Raw genomic sequence first — 21,584 nt, 5'->3', positions numbered from 1 at the left:
TCAACAAAGCCGCCACCTTTAAACAGTTGACAACTGACACCGAATACCACAGAGGTTACACTTTGAAACATAGTTGAAAACAGATTACTACCGATCCATTCAACATGGAGACTACCTAGCTCGGCATGTCAGCCACGTGCTACTATACTCTCTTTCAATAACCTCCAAACCACAACTAACCACAACTAACTTTTACCGTCTAGATCGTCCCTTTATATATATCCTCGCCAGGTTTCCAGAAAGATACGTTACAAAAAACTACCTTCTTGAATATTCTAGAGTGCGTAATAGGCTACATAGGTCATAATGTACAGAATATTCTCAATTGTTCTAGCGCCTATACCATTCTGGAAGTTACAGTGTGTTTCACAATTATGGATTACTATATATATGTAAGAATAAATTATATTATTATTTTACAGGTATTTACATTAACGGAACTGATATCAATGTCTATGTATAACACATGTTTCATAACCTCACACACAATACGATCATTCGACTACGTAAATAATAATCATAACACTAATACCTAATGATATAACCTCACACACAACGCGATCGTATCGTAATAAAAATACAAATACCAACATGATGTAACACTTCACAGCCATACATACAAGTAATAATAATAATAATAATAATAATAATAATAATAATAATAATAATAATAATAATAATAATAATAATACTTATTCGAGCTCGATATTTGTGTTAGTTGCCCATGGATGAGAGATTATTGTTTTCAAGTTATACCTGTCATCGCACTTGCGTCAACGTGTTGAACATGCCGGAGATGCGCATGCGCAGACATGTGACCGCAACTGATTTTTGCATCGAAATCACGGTTTCCAACATTTCCTGTGATGGGCAGTTCCCCTGTTCATTAACAAGGATCAAGTTCGCGTACATCTTATAAATTTTTCGGGCCAATTTTATTTTGCCCATCCGGTATGTTTTAATATATGTAATCAATGTTTTCGGAATATGTGTTTTATTACTTTTTAACTTATGTATTTCGTGGCATATTTATTGAACTCTGGTCAATAACAGATTTAGTGATAAATGTATCTGCATTTGAGGTGACTAAACCATGAGAACAGGTGACGTAACTTTGTCTAAAAGAATATAGAGTAGAACACCAAAGCGTAGGCCTACCTCTGTTAAGGGTATAACCTTGAAATACACAGTTAAACTGCGTTTTTGTCATTAACGTAGCCACACAGACGCACACGAGATGCTGTCAGTTGGTACAATTAATTTTATTTATACATATATTTACAAAATTAACACACACACACATAACCTTGATCACCGCTGTCACAACAAACCACTCACAGCACCAAGCCGCCATTTTGACAGATAAATATCGCTGTACATGGAGATTACAACCTTGAAACACAGTTGAAAACAGATGACTGCGTAAAAGCATGTCACTTCAATATGGAGATTGCAACTACGGCATATCAACACGAGAATAACTTCCATACACTTACTTCCAAACAATAACTAAACCAACTAACTTCACCGTCAAGATCGTCTCCTTATATATGTGCCTGGCCAGGCGTCTAGAAGGTTACCTTACAAATATATATCTTCTCGAAAGTTCTAGAGTGCGTAATACACAGTTCACAATGGATGGAATATTCTCAATCGTTCTCGTCACCTCTTACCATTCTGGAAGTTACAGTGTGTTTCACAATTATTGATTACAATTTATATATACAGGTAAAAATAAATTATAATATTCATTCTTAGTTATTTACATTAGCTGATATAAATGTCTATATACAGTGCACGTTTCATGACATAACCTCAAAAAACGCAATCATATCGTATGTACACATGATGTAATAATAATACTAATACTAAATGGATGTAACTCTTCACAGCTATACATACAATAATAATAATCGTAATACAATAATAAGAATAATCAGTTCGAATAATAATAATAATAATAATAATAATAATAATAATAATAATAATTCGAGCTCGATGCCTGCATTAGTTACCCATGGGCGAGAGAATATTGTTCCCAAGTTATAACTGTTCATCGCACTTGCGTCATCATATAATGATGATAATCGCGACTTAATTTTGAGAAAAAAGCAGTGCTTCTGTAAGAGATATGTAAGCCAGCAACAGGTTATTTTTTCTATGTGCTGTAAATTTCTTTCAAGGACATTTTAATGTAGCTTCTTGCCATTTGTCGCACTCGAGATTCTGATTTTGATTTTCGTGTCATACTGGTGTTATAAATAAAACATTCTATCTAGGTGTGTGGACTCCGTCCCAGAAATCGAGCCAGCCTGAACCGAGCGACCCGCCCAAGACAGAAGACAAGAAGAAAGAAGACGATGCGACGGCTGTCGTCTGGACGCCCCGCAGCGCCGGTGCCAGTCCAACGGCGGAGCGGAAAGAGTTCCGACCGGTGAGCTTCGAGTCGCCCACACTGGCCCGCAAAAATCGAAGTCCAACCCCTGCCGTGAGCAAACCTGAGGTGAGTAAGAGAAATCCAATTACTTGTAACGAGTAGTTTTTCAGTAATCATTACTTTGCAAAACTGTACTTTTTACTCGTAATTTGCTTCCAGAAATACAAATTGTAGTCGTTACATTCTATTAATTGATATAACTTACATCGCATCCGGAGTTTGGCAAATTTTAGAGACCTAGCACTCTCACGACGTCGCATCAAGGGTATAAATCCAAGGATGCGATCCGCACTCGTTCATGTCCTCGCTGCTTCCTGTACTACGTGGTCGATAATGTAACCAGAATAAACATGTGATGGCGAAGGGATTAAGGAATTCCCATTCCGCTATTTGAATAAATATTTTGAATTAGTTGGCCCTGAAAATAAAGAAAACATTAATGTGGAATGTAAACTTTGCTTGGGAATGTTTGTTTAGCCTCACTTTGTGATGATAGCCGCTTAACGTGTCTACTGTATGCCAAAAAACACAAAATGGAGTAATGCCGTGTTCCTTACAAAATTTGGTATCATTCCAGCCCAGTGTGAGGAATAAAAATTTCAGTAATTTCCTAACGTCTCGCGTTCTGTGAAATTACTGATTACTTGTTAAAAAAATTATTATTATTATTATTATTATTATTATTATTATTATTATTATTATTATTATTATTATTATTATTATTATTATTATTATTATTATTTAATCAGTATGCCATACAGTCTCAGTGGCTCAGGCGGCAGCGCACCGGCCTCTCATCGCTGGGTTCCATGGTTCAAATCCCGGTCACTCCATGTGAGATTTGTGCTGGACAAAGCGGAGGCGGTACAGGTATTCCTCCAGGTACTCCGGGTTTTCCTTTCATCTTTCATTCCAGCAACACTCTCCAATAGTATTTCATTACATCTGTCAGTCATTAATCATTGCCCCAGAGGAGTGCGACTAGCTTCGGCACCCGGTACAATTTCTATGCTCACCGCTAGATGGGGGCTTCATTCATTCCATTCCTGACCAGGTCGAATGACTGGAAACAGGTTGTGGATTAACATGTAACAATCAGTTTACCCTCTAGGGTTGATTTTTCCCTCGGACTCAGCGAGCGGTTCCCAGCTCTACTGCCTCAAGGGCAGTGTTCTGCAGCGTGAGACATTTGGTCGGGGATACAAATAGGGTGAAGGACAACAATCTTTCCCATGTGGCTTCACCTGCTATGCTGAACAGAGGCCTTGTGGAGGATGGGAAGATCGGAAGGGATAGACAAGGAAGGGGGAATGAACCAGCCGTGGCGTTAAGTTAGTGTAAACCATGGAAAACCACTTCGAGGATGGCTGAGTCAGGAATCGAAATCCCCTCTACTCATTTGACCTCCCGAGACTGAGAGAACCCCGTTTCAATCCTCGTACTACTTTTCAAATTTCGTGGCAGAGCTGAGAATCGAATCTGGGCCTCCGGGGGTGGCAGCTAAATTACACTAACCACTACACCACAGAGGTGGACTGAGTAAAATATACTTCACTTAACTGTAATCCAGCCTGGTTACTTTTATTTTGTACTTTTCCCATCACTGAATGATTCTTTACAAGGCATGAACTCGAGTATTGCATCGCGAAAGTGTGGAATACCGCGTGCTTTTCAGTCGGATAATTTTTAATTTGGGGCGAGTAATTAAATAATTTAAATTCCATTCAATCTCACCTGATGGCCATAATCGTTAAGGCGTTAAATTACATGGTCTGACATCGTAGTTAGCCGGTTCGAGTCCCGTTGGTGGAAGATACTTTCACCATCAGAACGTTGGGCGGTAGGGTAGGAGAGGTGGTGTAAAAGAATCTATAATCACTAGATTGTGTGCCAAAAGCCTGGATTGAATTCCAAATCTTTCCACAGTGCTCACATGGAGTGACTGCATATGATGCTGTTGATGGTGATCCGTCCTTCGGATGGGGACGTTAAACCTTCAGTAGACCCCTTGGTGTTAAACAGAGTAGGCTACCTCATTACCATCCCACACCAAGCCATCCGCGAAGGTCTCCCATGGGCGTCAAATAGAAAGATCTGTGCCAGGCGAGCAGAACATTTTCTCTGACTTTCCCGGCACTAAAAACCATATACTAAGGAAAATAAATAAAAATGTCATCACTGAGCTAGTTGGTCGTAGCTGTGAGCTTGCATTCGGGAGATGATGGGTTTGAATCCCATTGTCGGCAGTCCTGAAGATGTTTTTCTCATGTTCACTGCAGGTTGGCAGCAGGTAAGACATCCAGCCTTAAAATATTCCATGTAAATTATCACACCTCATCCCCAACCCCCCTGTCAGGAAACGAGGCTAAGGAGTATATATATACATACTGCACCCGCCCCTCGAAGTAGGGTACAATACATACAAATAATAATGCTGGGAAGATATGACAGGATCTTTTTTTACAAGTTGCTTTACGTCGCACCGACACAGACAGGTCTTTTAGCGACGATGGGACGGGAAAGGGCAAGGAATGGGAAGGAAGCGGTCGTGACCTTAATTAAGGTACAGCCCCAGCATTTGCTTGGTGTGAAAAAGGGGAAACCACGGAAAACCATTCTTCAGGGCTGCCGATGGTGGGGTTCGAACCCACTACCTACTGGATACTGGCCGCACTTAAAGCGACTGTAACTACCGAACTCGGTATGATCGGATCAAAGTCTAGTCTGGTTGGTTGGTGGCTGTACCTTAATTAAGGCCATGGTCGCTTCCTTCCCACTCCTAGCCCTTTCCTACTCCATGGTGGCCATAATAGCTATCTATGTAGGTACCACGTAAAGCAGATTGTAAAAGAAAAAATGTCCCAATTTTTGGTATAACTTAAGAACAATATATCAGTTTTTAAAACATGTGTAATTGTAGTAAAAAATGGAATGAATGGAATAAAATTAATGGAAAATTGTAAATAAATGTCTCTATATTAATGATATTTTTCAGGAACTAATTTAATTCAAAGTGATAAAAACGCACAACACAGGAATAAATGGCAATATGTAAAATATGATGTGCACCTTTCGTCTATTAACGTTCCCGCGGTGACTTCCTCTATTACGCCGCGTTGGAGCATTAACTGAATATACACCTGTTTAAATATTGCTCCGGCTACAAAATTCAAAGCATTGGGTCGTAAATCATACCTAGACTCTGAACTGAGATATAATTTATGAACACGAGCTACCACAACATGGTGCATATTCGTTTCTCAGGGTAAATTCGCTTCATTATATTCCCATACGCTTTAGACAAATCGTAGATTCCGTTGAAGAGTATCTGTCCGTTCAACCAGTCATTCCGTATCTATACGTCAAGGAAATTATCTGATCATTACCTAGTATTTAGCATAAATTAATTCAATAGATCCGTATATTATCATACTACTATGTACTACAAGTTACTTAAGGAATAGAAACGCAAAATCAAAACTATATCTAGTTTATTAGCATGCTAATGTATTATAAAATTGAATAATATGCATTCATCGGCAATAAAGAAAGGAAAATCGTGTGAAATTACAAATATCATTCTCAAGTGCTTGACTTCCGAGATAAACATATTTGAAAAATCTATAAATTATCATCATATTTGCTTACATTTTCGTTAAGTTTCAAAAATATACCATATCTTCCATGTTTAAATTGATACAAGGGGAAGAATAGGGATCAAAACTTTATTAATCCAAGGAGGAGTAGAATATCTTCCTTTTAATATTGTTTGGGATTTTCTTTGGGGCATCATTTAGGTTTCATCTTTCATTTCGGTCTGTTTGACCAAATTTACTTGGATACATGTTTGGATTCTTGTTTGGATTTTCACTTGTGACTCATCACGTTACGAGATAAGCATTACCATGTTTAAATCTGGGTTCAAAACACCCATGCAGTTATTAATATTCCTATCATAACCCAAAATGAATAAATTAAAACAGTACATCACCGTATGTACAAAATAAACCAAATAATCTTACTACAGAGTGCCATAGATATGATAGTACGTCAGTCTAACCTGCGAAAATCGTGCCATGCATTCCTAATCATGTGCCAATATATTTACATATTCTCAAATATCTCTTCGCTGTGCCAAGATTTTTGTCAAAGAAAACCGTACTTCATATTAGCGTTGACGCGCTGACCTTCAAATATATAAATATGCGAGACTCCATTCTATTCTTGAATATTTATATTACGTAATGTATAACAAACACGTAACCTATCAATATCTTCCGCTGAAAGTTACTACGAGACACATTATGCTTGGCTCGAGACATACATTCAACTTAACATGGCCTAAATCCTTCACTTGCAGTGCTAATACAAATAAAAATATAATATGTAACACAGGAATTCGCAATTCAATCATCTATCCCATTCTCAAGCAACGAACAGAAACATATCTCCTCACTCTAATTACAACTTGCCACATTAACATTCCATTTCCTTCATATATATATACACCTCCATATTTAAAAATATTTTCATTCAATTCCTCTTAAATAACCTCTGTGTTACGGTAGCAATACTTAATAGCCTGATTACTTTCTCATACACTGCAACTTCGTTAATATATCAAACATTTCCTTACAATACAATTATCGTACTGGCCATGATTGCAACACATATTGACCTGAAGTTTTAGGTTACGTCTCGTATCTCGCCTGCATTTTCTACAACCACAACTGGTTAAACGTTTCACGGTCTACACGTATGGATTGGCACTAAACATGCACAAATGCTCAATCAGATCTAGTTTCCATTAACCTTAAAATTATTACATTAGCACCATAGTTATATTGCAGAAATTGGCACATTTCATCGGCTAATAATTGGCATTTATATTCTAATATCCTTTCATTGGCACTAAATCTCTTACTTCTAGCACTCCTGCACACATATAAATATTTTTCATCAATTGATTTCAAATTCATTACTATGCAACTCATAATACTTATCTCGTAACGGGATTTTGCTGCTGGATCTCTCCTGGTCTAGGGCATCTTGGAGTAGGCAGCCCCTGCAGTCCAAAGATTACGTCATCTGCGGCTCCGGCTGGGGATCTTGGCTTGAGCTATTCCATCTTGAGCGAACATTTCCATCTGTTTAAGCTGACTCCATCTTGTCACCAGTTCTCATGAAATCATAAAAGAACAAATACATAGTAGAATTCATATTATACTGGTGAATAGTAGGCTACTCAATACGTAATATTTGTCTTCAGAATCTCGTATTGGTCGAAAATATTCTTTTTTAAATTTAGAGATTTCTCTAATTCGGCCTACTTTTTGCTATTTCTTTCGCTTAAACAGATATTGTCTCCCTCCTGGAAACAATAAATTATGCCTTCCTTAGCAAGGATTTGCCGCTATAATACTAATTTCGGCAATGTATGACTCGGCTGTAGTTTCCTTTCGCTTCTGAGTTTAGGTGTTACAGTAACAAATATTTTCCTTCAAATCTACTCCTTTTCTGCCGATATTTTTGCAGATGTAATCTTCACTGCTGTTTGTATATTAATACTTTAGTATTTAACGTTGCGTTGACCCTTTTATATCCTTCCGTAAGTCGTGCTGCTCCTCTTCAACTCGTAACTTTTTCTTCTCAAGGTAGTCAAGAATCGGTTTCATTCAAATTTTTTAGTCCATCATTATTTAATCTCGAGATTCCTTTTCCTTGCGGCCGGACGATATCGATTTACTAGATCTCTACTCTGTGTATTTGCACATTGCCTGAAGCTATTGTGCGCCATATTTGTCCACTGTTTCCATGACATTTACGGCCGCTAATGTAACGTAATGGTACAGATGCTAATGTAAAAGTAGAAATCGTAATCAGGTTGTAGATAGGAAGGATTGCAATATTTTAATGAATCGTAAGAAGTTTACAGGCAGATAAGCACATGAGTTCTTTGTACGTGTAAATAGTTGCAAATGTTAGGCCTATGTATAATATCTTACTGAACATTTGTAGATGTTATAGATAAGTGAATAAATTAAACCAGATCAAAATAATAGGCTAATAATAATAATATTAATAATAATAATAATAATGGCAGCCACGTTTTATTATTCCTCTACTTCTTTTGTGGCTGAGTGTAGATTCTCAGTTAATAATAATGTCATTTGCTTTACGTCCCACTAACTACTTTTTCGGTTTTCGGAGACGCCGAGGTGCCAGAATCTAGTCCCGCTAGAGTTCTTCTTTTACGTGCCAATAGGTACATCTACCGACACGAGAGTGACGTATTTGAGCACCTTCAAATACCACCGGACTGAGCCAGGATCGAACCTGCCACGTTGGGATCAGAAAGCCAGCGCCTCAACCGTCTGAGCCACTCCGCCCGGCAGATTGTCAGTTTAGGAGTACTACATCATCCGCGAAAGCGAGGAAGTCCAATATGATCACACCTTTTCCACATCCTATATTTATCCTGTTCTGTTGTTCCCTTTCGGTCATTCCCGATCTCCAATCTCTGATGACTTTTTTCAGGATGCAATTAAACAGTAGTGGTGGAAGGCAGTCCCCTTGTCTCAGACCTGCTTTTATCTCAAATGGTTCTTTCACCCAAGAATCCAACTTCAAATGAGATGTCTGTCAATGTCTCCTCGATTAATGTAAGAGATTTATCGTCTAAACAAAACTCACGAAGGGTGTTAAGCAGTACTTTACGATCTACTGTATCGTAAACCTTTATTATTAAGTCTACAGAGTTCATGATTGTTCTCTTCTGGCTTCTCACTGCTGTTACCTTAATTAGAGAAATAAGGATAGATTTGTTCTACGCAGGAACATGCTTTCCTAAACCTGCCTGATATTCACCCCACTGTACGCCTAGATGAGTTTCAATTCTACGCAGCAGTGCTTTCAAAAGGATTTATATGCACTGGGAGGAAGGCAAATGCCTCTGTAGTTGTTGGCATTAGTTCTGTCCCGTTTCGTATGCAATAGTCCGATTCGTTGGCTGAACGGTCAGCGTACTGGCCTTCGGTTCAGAGGGTCCCGGTTTCGATTCCCGGCCGGGTCGGGGATTTTAATCTTAATTGGTTAATTCCAAAGGCACTGGGGCTGGGTGTATGTGTTGTCTTCATCATCATTTCATCCTTATCACGACGCGCAGGTCGCCTACGGGTGTCAAATAGAAAGACCTGCACCTGGCGGGCCAAACCCCTCCTGGGATATCCCGGCACTAAAAGCCATACGACATTTCATTTCTTACGCAATAGCTGAATGTGAGTGCATTCTTCTGTGTCATAAATATTGACGAAAAGTGCCTCTAGTTTTTCAAATTAATTTTCACCGGCGCTCTTAAATAGTTCTGCGGTTTTGAAATCCTTTCCTGAAGCTTTATTGTTCTTGATCTCTCTTATTATCTTCTTAATTTCTCTCTTATCTGGCGACAGAGAATTCTTTAATTCATTTTTACGTTATTCAAATATTAACCCGTCCTCGGGAGGATCACAGTTAGGAATAGGCGGCCAGGTGCTCACAGTTCTTTTTGTTGTTATGGATGAGCTTCCCTTCTTTATCTTTGAAACATATACTCCTAGGGATGTATTATTATTATAAATCATAATAATAAAAAACTGTCAGGCAGAAATCTGTGCACAGCTATTACCAGTAATGAGAACATAACCAGGCTTCACCTTGAATTCCCTTTGATGTCTAGTTAAATAAGAAGGTTGGAACTTAAATAGTGGCAACTATTTATTTACAACAGATACAAAAGAGTTACATGTTAGCAACCTTTACTGTCCTTTAATGTAGTCACCAGCGCGGTGTATAACCCGTTGCCAGCGATGTGGAAGTCGTAGTATACCTTTAGCAGAGCCTGTTCTGTTGATGGTGCGAATGGAGCGGTCTACTGCCTGTCGAATCTCTACAACAGTTCTGAAGCGAATGCTCACGAATCGTCTGGTTTCAATGTCAATACTGATCTGCATTTAGGGCAGTCGCCCAGGTGGCAGATTCCCTATCTGTTGCTTTCCTAGCCTTTTCCGAAATGATTTCAAAGAAATTGGAAATTTATTGAACATCTCCCTTGGTAAGTTATTCCAATCCCTAACTCCCCTTCCTATAAATGAATATTTGCCCCAGTTTGTCCTCTTGAATTCCAACTTTATCTTCATATTGTAATCTTTCCTACTTTTATAAACGCCATTCAAACCTATTCGTCTACTAATGTCATTCCACGCCATCTCTCCGCTGACAGCTCGGAACATACCACTTAGTCGAGCAGCTCTTCTTCTTTCTCTCAATTCTTCCCAACCCAAACATTGCAACATTTTTGTAACGCTACTCTTTTGTCGGAAATCACCCAGAACAAATCGAGCTGCTTTTCTTTGGATTTTTTCCAGTTCTTGAATCAGGTAATCCTGGTGAGGGTCCCATACACTGGAACCATACTCTAGTTGGGGTCTTACCAGAGACTTATATGCACTCTCCTTTACATCCTTACTACAACCCCTAAACACCCTCATAACCATGTGTAGAGATCGGTACCCTTTATTTACAATCCCATTTATGTGATTACCCCAGTGAAGATCTTTCCTTATATTAACACCTAGATACTTACAATGATCCCCAAAAGGAACTTTCACCCCATCAACGCAGTAATTAAAACTGAGAGGACTTTTCCTATTTGTGAAACTCACAACCTGACTTTTAGCCCCGTTTATCAACATACCATTGCCTGCTGTCCATCTCACAACATCACAACATCACATCACAACATCACTGTCCAGTAACGCGGCAAGAGCATGCACTTCTTCTTCACTCGTAGGACGACCTGCCCGATGAATGACCGCCACAATTTGCCGATAATCGCTGAGGCTTTTACCCAACGTGCCACTGTCCTGTAAGGCAATGCAGATTCAACCGCAAGCCTCTTGAAGACCTTGCTGACACTGTCTTGCGACGTCTGGCACATTCAATCTTGATACAACTCCGTTGTTCCTGTTTGTAAAACATAGTGACAACGTTACGTTAGACCGGTAGCTCACAAGTGACTGTGTTTCTCTCGCTTCTGCGCACGCAGGTGATGTGGGAAGGGCGAATCCATCTGCTCTGAGCTAAGGTAGGTAGGTAACCAACGTGTGCTATCAGCAACAATATTAGATTCCATTGCATAGCGTCTCCACAGCAGTGTTGCCACTATTTAAGTTCCAACCCTCGTAGTTACCATATCACTTAAATTCAACTTCATAGGATCATAGGGTGTGTATATGTCTCTTCAGCTTATTCCACTTACTTTGGAGGTGGGTGAAATTGCCTTTCTGATTTTGGGTTGTGGCCACAGTGTGAAGTCAGATACACCTTTTGACACCATTAAAATCTGCAAGTGAAAATTTCAATCTGCTGTCACTGGCATTTGGCCAGCAGCTAAACTGTTTACTGTCACTAACTGTTCCCGTTCAGAAGGTTATTTTCTTATTCTTGTGCACATGTATAGGAAAACATTGAACTTGTTCTAGGACACGAGGGTATCCAGTACACCATCGACGCCGCCTGCAACATCTACCACAGAATTCTCCTCTATTCTGCCTCCATGGCAGCATGAGGAACACATAACTACGTCCACGACTACATCCACGACCCGTCTGGTTCAGAGCCAGAGTGCGCCGGCCAGTGGGTTGTCTGTGCTCGCTGGAGGTGGACCGAGCAGTACCACCAAGCTCCCTCGTGCGCAGAACCCCACCATAACGCTGCTGCAGAAGGCCAGAGGTATTGTACAAACCATGTAAAATTAACCCCCTGATCACTAAAGAAACTGACCACTTTGTACTGCTAATAACAAATACTTGCTTAATTGGCTGTAAATCTGTGCAGCAATATCACGGGATAATAGAGGGTGTCCCTTAAAAACACCGACAAGACTTAGTAAGTTGTGTGGGAAGGCGGACTGGTCGGTTTTCAAGAAGGAACCCCTGGACGAAAATGTACGGATTGGGCGCTGGAGAGCGTCGAGGTCTGAGAACGGTTGTGAGTGACAGTTTCTTCCGATTTGGTGTCTTAATACGGAAGGTATGCAATTCTTTAGCCATCTGTGTACTGCGGATGGACGACTTCAGCCTAATAACATTCCTGGGTATGCGCTACTTTCCTCCACACAGTCCTTGATGCGCATCCTACTGCGTTACTTGTGTACTGCAGTCTGCAATGCAGTAACGTTGTTAACAGCAGCGCGACATGTACCAGTTCACAGCTGCGGAAATGACCGGCATGGTGCTTGCATACGGCAAGGCGGATTGCAATGGTAGAGCTGCTGCAAGATTGTATGCGGAACGTTTTCTAAACAGACATACCCGATATCATTCCACGTTCGCGGCCATCGAGAGACGACTAAGAGAATCCACGTAGGTAGTATGAAGAGTATGGTGTATGACATTCTTGTAACGTCAGCGGAGGACCTTATTGCGCGAGCCCACGGAGCGATTGAAAGTTTTCAAAGACGACCGCACGTATTGGGTCATGTGCGTGAGGCTCAGTACCGCCGATGTAGGCTCTGCCATAACGTATGAGGTACACAGTTCGAACCCCGTTTGTAATGAGCCCGATGTGCTACTCATGTTGGGTTTATTGACGACATGCGCAACGCACACCCATGTCACACTTCGATGCGCTACAGCGTCCAAGCCGTGCGTTTCTGGATATGGGTTCCTTCTTGAAAGGGGATCTGTTTGCCTTCCCGCACAACATACTGAGCGTTGTCGGTGTTTTTTTTTCCGGGACACCCTGTATACAATTCCCTCCCCCCTAGGGTTTTGGAACTTTATGGTGAAGTATTTGCTTAGTTTTCTTTTAATGCCCATATTACACAATGTCCATCCAAAATTTTGCTATGTTGACTACCTTTCATTTCCTTCGAGCAGATTGACTTAGATTTACACAATTCAGCAAATGTTGGGAGCTCTGCACTATTAGACAGGAACACAGGTGTTTTCTCCTTACGGAAGCATCCCCCATTGTTCTAAATTAGTTTTGCATTTTGAAATCCCTGTGTAGAGCTGGTTCAAAGTCTTCCACACAGGCAAAAGAAAATTGTATTCTGGTGGTTTCCTTCAGTGAAACTATGGGAAACTGGTTCTAGGTTCTCCATTTTTGCAGCCATCTATCTTTCTTACTAGCCAGCCCTGTGGGAAGCATGCCTGACTTATTCTCAGAGACCTTGAGTTTGATTCCCAGCTAGGTAAGGGATTTTTACCTTGATCTGAGGGCCAGTTCAAGGTCCACTCAGCCTGTGATTACAATTGAGGAGCTATCTGACAGTGGGATAGCGGACCCGGTCTAGAAAGCATCGAATAACTACCGAGGAGATTCGTCGTGCCGACCACACGACACCTCATTATCTACAACTGATGAATTCTTATTCCTACACCCATGTTGACAAAATATCCAATTCTCAAGTGACCTCATTATCTGCAGGCCTTCTGGCTGAGCAGCGGCAAGGCCCTTCTGGGCTGTTGCGCCATGGGGTTTGGTTTAGCTTCTTACTTCCTTCTATAGGTGTTGTTCTTGCTGGGAAGGTGTGACAGAATGAAATTCTAGTTCTGGCTGTTTGATGGCCATACAGTGCGTGCCCAGGGGTTCCATCTTCTCCTTCTTCCTTTCTGCCTCTGCAACAACTTTTCTGCCTGGCTGAGTGGCGCAGACGGTTGAAGTGGTGGCCTTCTGATCCCAGGTTGGCAGGTTCAATCCTGGCTCAGTCCGATGATATTTGAAAATGTTCAAATACAGCAGCCTCATGTCGGTAGATTTACCGGCATCTAAAAGAACTCCTGCGGGACAAAATTCCGGCATCTCTACGTCTCCGAAAACCGTCAAAAAAAGTAGTTAATGGGACGTTAAAACAATAACATTTTCATTAACAACTTTTCTTCTAATCTTGGGTGGCACAATCCCAGATGGTGGTGGTGGTGATGATGATGATGATGATGATGATGGAAGGGTGTTTCCAGTGTTGTAGATGTGGTTGAAAAGCTTCAAAAAGAAGTCATTATTATTAATATTAGTCAGTTTAAGGATTTCTGAGTTATGAAATTTGGCGCAGAGGTACAGTTTATGCTGGATTCGTTTCAGAGGGCCAGTTGCCGCGAGGCGCGCTCTACCTGGACCATAAGATGAGCTCCAAGGATGACAGATCTCGAGTTGGGGAAAATGAGATTTGTAAGTACTTCTCCCTAGGCTTCATTTTAGCCCATGACAGTACACTGGAATGTTTGCTTTGTTATTGATTTATCATAATAAACTAAGCTCTTTCACCCACTAACAACCATCAGAGGAGGGCAGTGACAGTAGGTCTGCCGGTGAGACCAATATTGTTCCTCTTACCAGGTGAAGCGTATGTCTTTTCCGGTTTCACTAAGAGATGGCGCCAGCGAACAGAATGCAGCGTATGAATTTTACACATACGTCAGTTTGTTCGTCTGACATTAATCTACCAACACACACAAGTTGAGTTCGCCAAACACTAGCGCCTGTGTTGTATAGTCCAGTGATCATGTCGACGTTTGTGCCTGAAAAACAACATTTGCGGCACGCATTGCTTTTCTTATTTAATCAAAAGAAAAAGGCTGTGCAGTCATCGTTTGCTGGTAGAAACGTTTGGTGAACACGCTCCATTGATTAGAACATGTGAGATATGGTTTCGACAATTTAAACGTAGTGATTTCAATGTGAAACACAGAGCGCGCACTAGTAGACCACAGAAGTGCGAAGACGAGCAATTGCAGGCGAAACCTTTAATGCACAACGCTATCGCTAACAAATGATTAAATTAAATCACGCATTGATCGAAAGACGACCGGAATGGGCCAAAAGACATGGCAAAGTGATTTTGTTACACGACAATGCGCCGTCTCACATAGCAAAACCAGTGAAAGACACCTTGAAATCGCTTGGATAGGACATCCTTCCGCACACGCTGTACTGCTCCGACCTGGCGCCATCTGACTATCACCTCTTCGCATCAATGGGGCACGCTCTCATACAGCAGCACTTCAGCAATTTCGAGGAAGTTGGAAAATGGCTCGACGAATGGTTTGTCGCAAAAGAGAAGCAGTTTTTCTGGCATGGTATGCATAACTTACCTGAAAGATGGGCGAAGTCTGCAGAAGCCGATGACCAATATTTTGAATAAACAAAACATGAATTTCCCTTGAAAATGACGTGTTTCCTCTACCACAAAAACGAGCAAAAACTTATACATACACCTAGTACTTATGGCATTCACTTCTTCATCTTTCCTCTACAGTCACCCTTAATCTAGACTTAATTTTCTTCCAATGCATTACAAGGTTATATCATCATCATCATCATCATCATCATTGCCTTACTCGTAGTGCCGAAGTTGGGACTCATGGTCCTCTCTTATGCTGAACCACACTTCTTTAACACTTCTTTCTTATGAAAACATAAGCACAGTCAGTAAACGTACATTCACTCCACGAGATTCATTCAACCTGGCGACACACATCAAGGAGATGCTCACGGAAATATGACTTAAAGGAATTAAGCTTTTTATGGCTCTAATGTTATGGGGGGGGGGGAGGAACAGTTCCATATTCTAGCTCCATTTGCAACAAAGGAACGGCTATAAATGCTGGTGACCTACTGAAAGGGATAGCAAAGGTGCTGCCGGAGCATGTGTTATGCTCGAGGAAAGAGACGGTTTACTGGAGTCTTTCCCATTCTCCAATACTTTACATGGTTGTAACTGTTGCTTTTTTCTGCCGGTATGCAGTACCACCACCTTCTTTTCCCATTTTTTAAGAAGTGTGATTAAGTGACAGAGCAATTTATTATAAATATTCCAGCAGATGGCACTGTGTTCACAAACTGAATTTTCAGTTTTGATTCTCATAAGTTGGTACCATGCTTGCATGTTTCCAAATACAGTAGAGACAATACACGACACTTACGGATTTCTCCTTGCTAAAATGGGAGACAATTCGACGGTGGCGCTCCTAGTGACTTGACCTGAACAAATCGCGCTAAATTCAAATGTTGTTTGAGTCATCAGTCCATAGACTGGTTTGATGCAGCTCTCCATGCCACCCTATCCTGTGCTAACCTTTTCATTTCTACGTAACTATTGCATCCTACATCTGCTCTAATCTGTTTATCATATTCATACCTTGGTCTACCCCTACCGTTCTTGCCACCTACACTTCCTTCAAAAACCAACTGAACAAGTCCTGGGTGTCTTAAGATGTGTCCTATCATTCTATCTCTTCTTCTCGTCAAATTTAGCCAAATCGATCTCCTCTCACCAATTCGATTCAGTATCTCTTCATTCGTGATTCGATCTATCCATCTCACCTTCAGCATTCTTCTATAACACCACATTTCAAAAGCTTCTATTCTCTTTCTTTCTGAGCTAGTTATCGTCCATGTTTCACTTCCATACAATGCCACGCTCCACACAAAAGTCTTCAAAAACATCTTTCTAATTCCGATATCAATGTTTGAAGTGAGCAAATTTCTTTTCTTAAGAAAGCTCTTCCTTGCTTGTGCTAGTCTGCATTTTATGTCCTCCTTACTTCTGCCATCGTTGGTTATTTTACTACCCAAGTAACAATATTCATCTACTTCCTTTAAGACTTCGTTTCCTAATCTAATATTTCCTATATCACCTGCCTTCGTTCGACTGCACTCCATTACTTTTGTTTTGGACTTATTTATTTTCATCTTGTACTCCTTACCTAAGACTTCATCCATACCATTCAGCAACTTCTCGAGATCTTCTGCAGTCTCAGATAAAATAACAATATCATCGGCAAATCTCAAGGTTTTGATTTCCTCTCCTTGGACTGTGATTCCCTTTCCAAATTTCTCTTTGATTTCCTTTACTGCCTGTTCTATGTAAACATTGAAAAGGAGAGGGGACAAACTGCAGCCTTGCCTCACTCCTTTCTGGATTGCTGCTTCTTTTTCAAAGCCCTCGATTCTTATCACTGCAGACTGATTTTTATACAGGTTGTAGATAATTCTTCGTTCTCGGTATCTGATCCCTATCATCTTCAGAATCATAAATAGCCTGGTCCAATCAACATTATCGAATGCCTTTTCTAGATCTACGAATGCCATGTACGTGGGCTTGTCCTTCTTGATTCGATCCTCTAAGATCAGACGTAAAGTCAGGATTGCTTCACGTGTTCCTACATTTCTTCTGAAGCCAAATTGATCTTCCCCCAACTCAGCTTCAACTTGTTTTTCCATTCTTCTGTAAATAATACGTGTTAAAATTTTGCAGGCATGAGATACTAAACTAATAGTGCGGTAGTTTTCACACCTGTCAGCACCGGCTTTCTTGGGAATAGGTATAACAACATTCTGCCGAAAATCGGATGGGACTTCTCCTGTCTCATACATCTTGCACACTAAATGAAATAACCTTACCATGCTGGTTTCTCCTAAGGCAGTCAGTAATTCAGAGGGAATATCATCAATTCCAGGTGCCTTGTTCCTATTTAGGTCACTCACAGCTCTGTCAAACTCTGACCTCAAAATTGGGTCTCCCATTTCATCAGCATCAACAGCCTCTTCATGTTCCAGAACCAAATTATCTACATCGTTACCTTGATACAACTGTTGGATATGCTCCTGCCATCTTTCTGCTTTGTCTTCTTTCCCTAGAAGTGGCTTTCCATCTGAGCTCTTAATATTCATGCACCTAGATTTCCTTTCTCCAAAGGTTTCCTTGATTTTCCTGTATGCAGCATCTACCTTTCCCAGGACCATACAGCCTTCGACATCCTTGCACTTCTCCTTCAGCCATTCTTCCTTAGCTACCTTGCACTTTCTATCCACTTCATTCTTTAATCGCCTGTATTCTTTTCTGCCCTCTTCATTTCTAGCATTCCTGTATTTTCGTCGTTCATCAATCAGGTCTAGTATCTCCTGAGTTATCCACTGATTCTTAGTTGATCTTTTCTTCCTTCCTAACATTTCTTCAGCAGCCCTACTGACTTCATTTTTCATGACTCTCCACTCTTCCTCTACTGTGTTTCTTTCGGCCTTTTCATTTAGTCCTTGTGCAACATGTTCCTTGAAACGATCCATCACACTCTTTTCTTTCAACTTGTCTAGATCCCATCTTTTTGCATTCTTTCCTTTCTTCAATTTCTTCAACTTCAGATGGCATTTCATGACCAACAAGTTGTGGTCAGAGTCCACGTCTGCTCCTGGGAAAGTTTTGCAATCCAACACCTGGTTTCTGAATCTCTGCCTAATCATAATGAAGTCTATTTGATACCTTCTAGTGTCTCCAGGTCTCGTCCACGTATACAGCCGTCGTTTGTGGTGTTTGAACCAAGTATTGGCGAGGACTAAATTATAGTCAGTGCAGAATTCAACCAGCCGACTTCCTCTTTCGTTCCTTTGTCCCAATCCAAATTCTCCTACTGTGCTACCTTCTCTTCCTTGGCCTACCACTGCGTTCCAGTCTCCCATCACAATTAGATTCTCGTCACCTTTGACATATTGTGTTAAAGCTTCTATCTCCTCATATATTCTTTCAATTTCTTCATCATCCGCTGAACTAGTAGGCATATAGACCTGCACTATTGTGGTGGGCATTGGTTTGGTGTCTATCTTGGCGACAATAATTCTTTCACTATGCTGGTCGTAGTAGCTTATCCGCTGCCCTATTTTCTTATTCATTATTAAACCAACTCCTGCATTGCCCCTGTTTGATTTCGTGTTGATAATTCGGTAGTCGCCTGACCAAAAATCCTGTTCTTCCTGCCAACGTACTTCACTTATACCAACTACATCTAACTTTAGCCTATCCATCTCCCTTTTCAGATTCTCTAACCTACCACAACGGTTCAAACTCCTAACATTCCACGCTCCGACTCGCAGAATGTCAGTATCCATCTTCCTGATGATCGCCCCCTCTCGTGTAGTCCCCACCCGGAGATCCGAATGGGGGACTAGTTTACCTCCGGAATATTTTACCCGGGAGGAAGCCATCATCAGTACATCTTTCATACAGAGAGAGCTGCATGTCCTCGGGAGGTGGTTACGGCTGTAGTTTCCCGTTGCTTTCAGCCGTGTAGCAGTATCAACACAGCTAAGCCATGTTGAGTATTATTACAAGGCCGTATCAGTCAATCATCTAGACTGCCGCCCTTGCAACAACCGAAAGGCTGCTACCCCCCTTTCGATGAACCATTCGTTAGTCTGGTCTCTCAACAGATACCCATCCGATATGGTTGCACCTGCGGCTCGGCTATCTGCATCATTGGGACACGCAAGCCTCCCCACCGCGGCAAGGTCACATGGTTCAAATATCAATGGAAATGTATATACGGAAATGGATAAATAAATTACGTCTAGAAAGAAAGTGGTATTGAGATATTAACTTTGAAGTTGCTAAAGCAATTCTGGATAAATTAATGAAGAATTATTTAAAAGGTTATTATTTAAAGACTGAAATTAGACATATAAACAAGGTGTGAAATGGCTTGATCTTTCATTTATGCATTAGTTTTTTTAGCTTTAGCATACCTGCCTGAAATCTTACGGTTGGATTTGTCTTTTTCCTCATTTAAAAACATTGTATCATCACATTAAGACATTTGTCAATAAAAATATCGGCACATTCCTTACACATATGATGCAATGAATTAACATTTAATAGCTGGACAATTTTCCTCTTAACATGAAGCCTACTAACAGAAAGAAAATCTATAAAATCCCGGCTTTAGTCTGAGAAGAGGGATAAAAGAAAGAAAAGTTTGAAAATGTTGTCGATAGTGATGCTTTGAGGAATATTTTCCATACAATTAGAGTAAAAATGTAACATACCCTTGGCTGTATAGTCGAGGATTTTTAAAGTCGCTGGCCTGGAAATGATCTGAACAGATCTTATAATTCTTATACAAGCGTAACGTCCCTTCTTTCTTGTACACTTTATCCAAATCGCTTCTGTGACATGTCAAAACCCACAGATCACACCTACAACAACACATCGGTATTGAAGGTTAACTGCTGCACTATACAATAAAATACGCGTATTATATTTTAAGCCCGTTAAAACATGGGTCGAGCAGGTCAGAAGATTATGAAGTACTATAAAAATCTCTGTCACTGGAAGAATATATATGGAAACACAATATTACTTACATGTTCTTGTCACGAGGGAACCTGAAGAACGACCGCGCATTTTTCTCTACTTCGTAATTACTGCAGCCAAACACAGCACATACCTTTCCCCTCATGTTGAAAGGAGATATCAAGGAATGACACACGCTACTATTTAATTATGTCAACTCACTGAGAACGCATAAATAACACCAAAAACTTCACACAAAAATACACGTGCTCTTATGACAGAATCAGTACCGTTCAGGTCTATCCGCTAGAGTGAGCTCCAATAGCTGTCCCTCAATATCTCGCTCAGTGTCGTGTATTGTCTCTACTGTATTTGATGTTTCATAGGCTTCATAGGTTGGTAATGCAGCAGGAAACAGGAAGTTGTGTTCACTTTCCGATTGTTTCCAGTGTCAGACTATCAGTTCTATATCCACACGGCAGCATGTGGGTGTTCCCGTGAATTTAAAAAATATCTGCTCAAAGTTAAATCAGTGCAAACATTGTTAAAAATAACTAAAATAATTACTTACTTTTAGTCAATGAGAAAAATAAGGAAGGCTTAAGAAGTAGAAACTGTCAAATCTCCACCTGGCCAGAGAGTAGGCGTAACCTACTAGGTGGCCCACCGCTCCCCTTCAGGGAGGGGAATGAAAGCTTGTAATATATGTCAAATCTACTTGTGATCCTGTAAAAGACAAAACTAGTAACAAAAATATAGGTGGTGAAGCGGATCACAAAACCAAGACCGAAGTTTCACGAGGTCAAAAGGAAATAGACACTGATAATGACTGGCCAGACCATCAAACACTTCCAAAAAACAAGAACTTCTGCGAGAGAAAGGAGTAGATAGTGACAACGAGGGTATATTGGAGTGTACCAGGTGTAAGTTTTCGCTGGTTTTTGTGGTAAAGAAAACACATAATTTTAAAGGGAAATTCATTGTTTGTTTATTCAAAATGTTGGCCATCGGCTTCTACACACTTCGCTCATCTTTCAGGTAAGG

The 21,584-nt window shown here is 40.6% G+C and overlaps 1 protein-coding gene across 1 annotated transcript in view; it reads left to right on the top strand.

Moving 5' to 3' along the window:
- The window catches only part of CAP (Cbl-associated protein), an 822,384-nt gene that overhangs the window by 551,656 nt on the left and 249,144 nt on the right, over positions 1-21,584 (top strand). The window contains exons 7-9 of the mRNA XM_068228905.1: positions 2,280-2,503; positions 11,956-12,205; positions 14,561-14,647. Coding sequence (XP_068085006.1) covers positions 2,280-2,503; positions 11,956-12,205; positions 14,561-14,647 — 561 coding nt within the window. The remainder of the gene's footprint in view (positions 1-2,279; positions 2,504-11,955; positions 12,206-14,560; positions 14,648-21,584) is intronic.

The sequence above is a fragment of the Anabrus simplex genome, chromosome 8, assembly GCF_040414725.1.
Source record: "Anabrus simplex isolate iqAnaSimp1 chromosome 8, ASM4041472v1, whole genome shotgun sequence".
In the NCBI taxonomy this organism is placed as follows: domain Eukaryota; kingdom Metazoa; phylum Arthropoda; class Insecta; order Orthoptera; family Tettigoniidae; genus Anabrus; species Anabrus simplex.
Note: the sequence above shows the minus strand (reverse complement) of the source record. Positions and strands in the feature narration are given on the sequence as shown.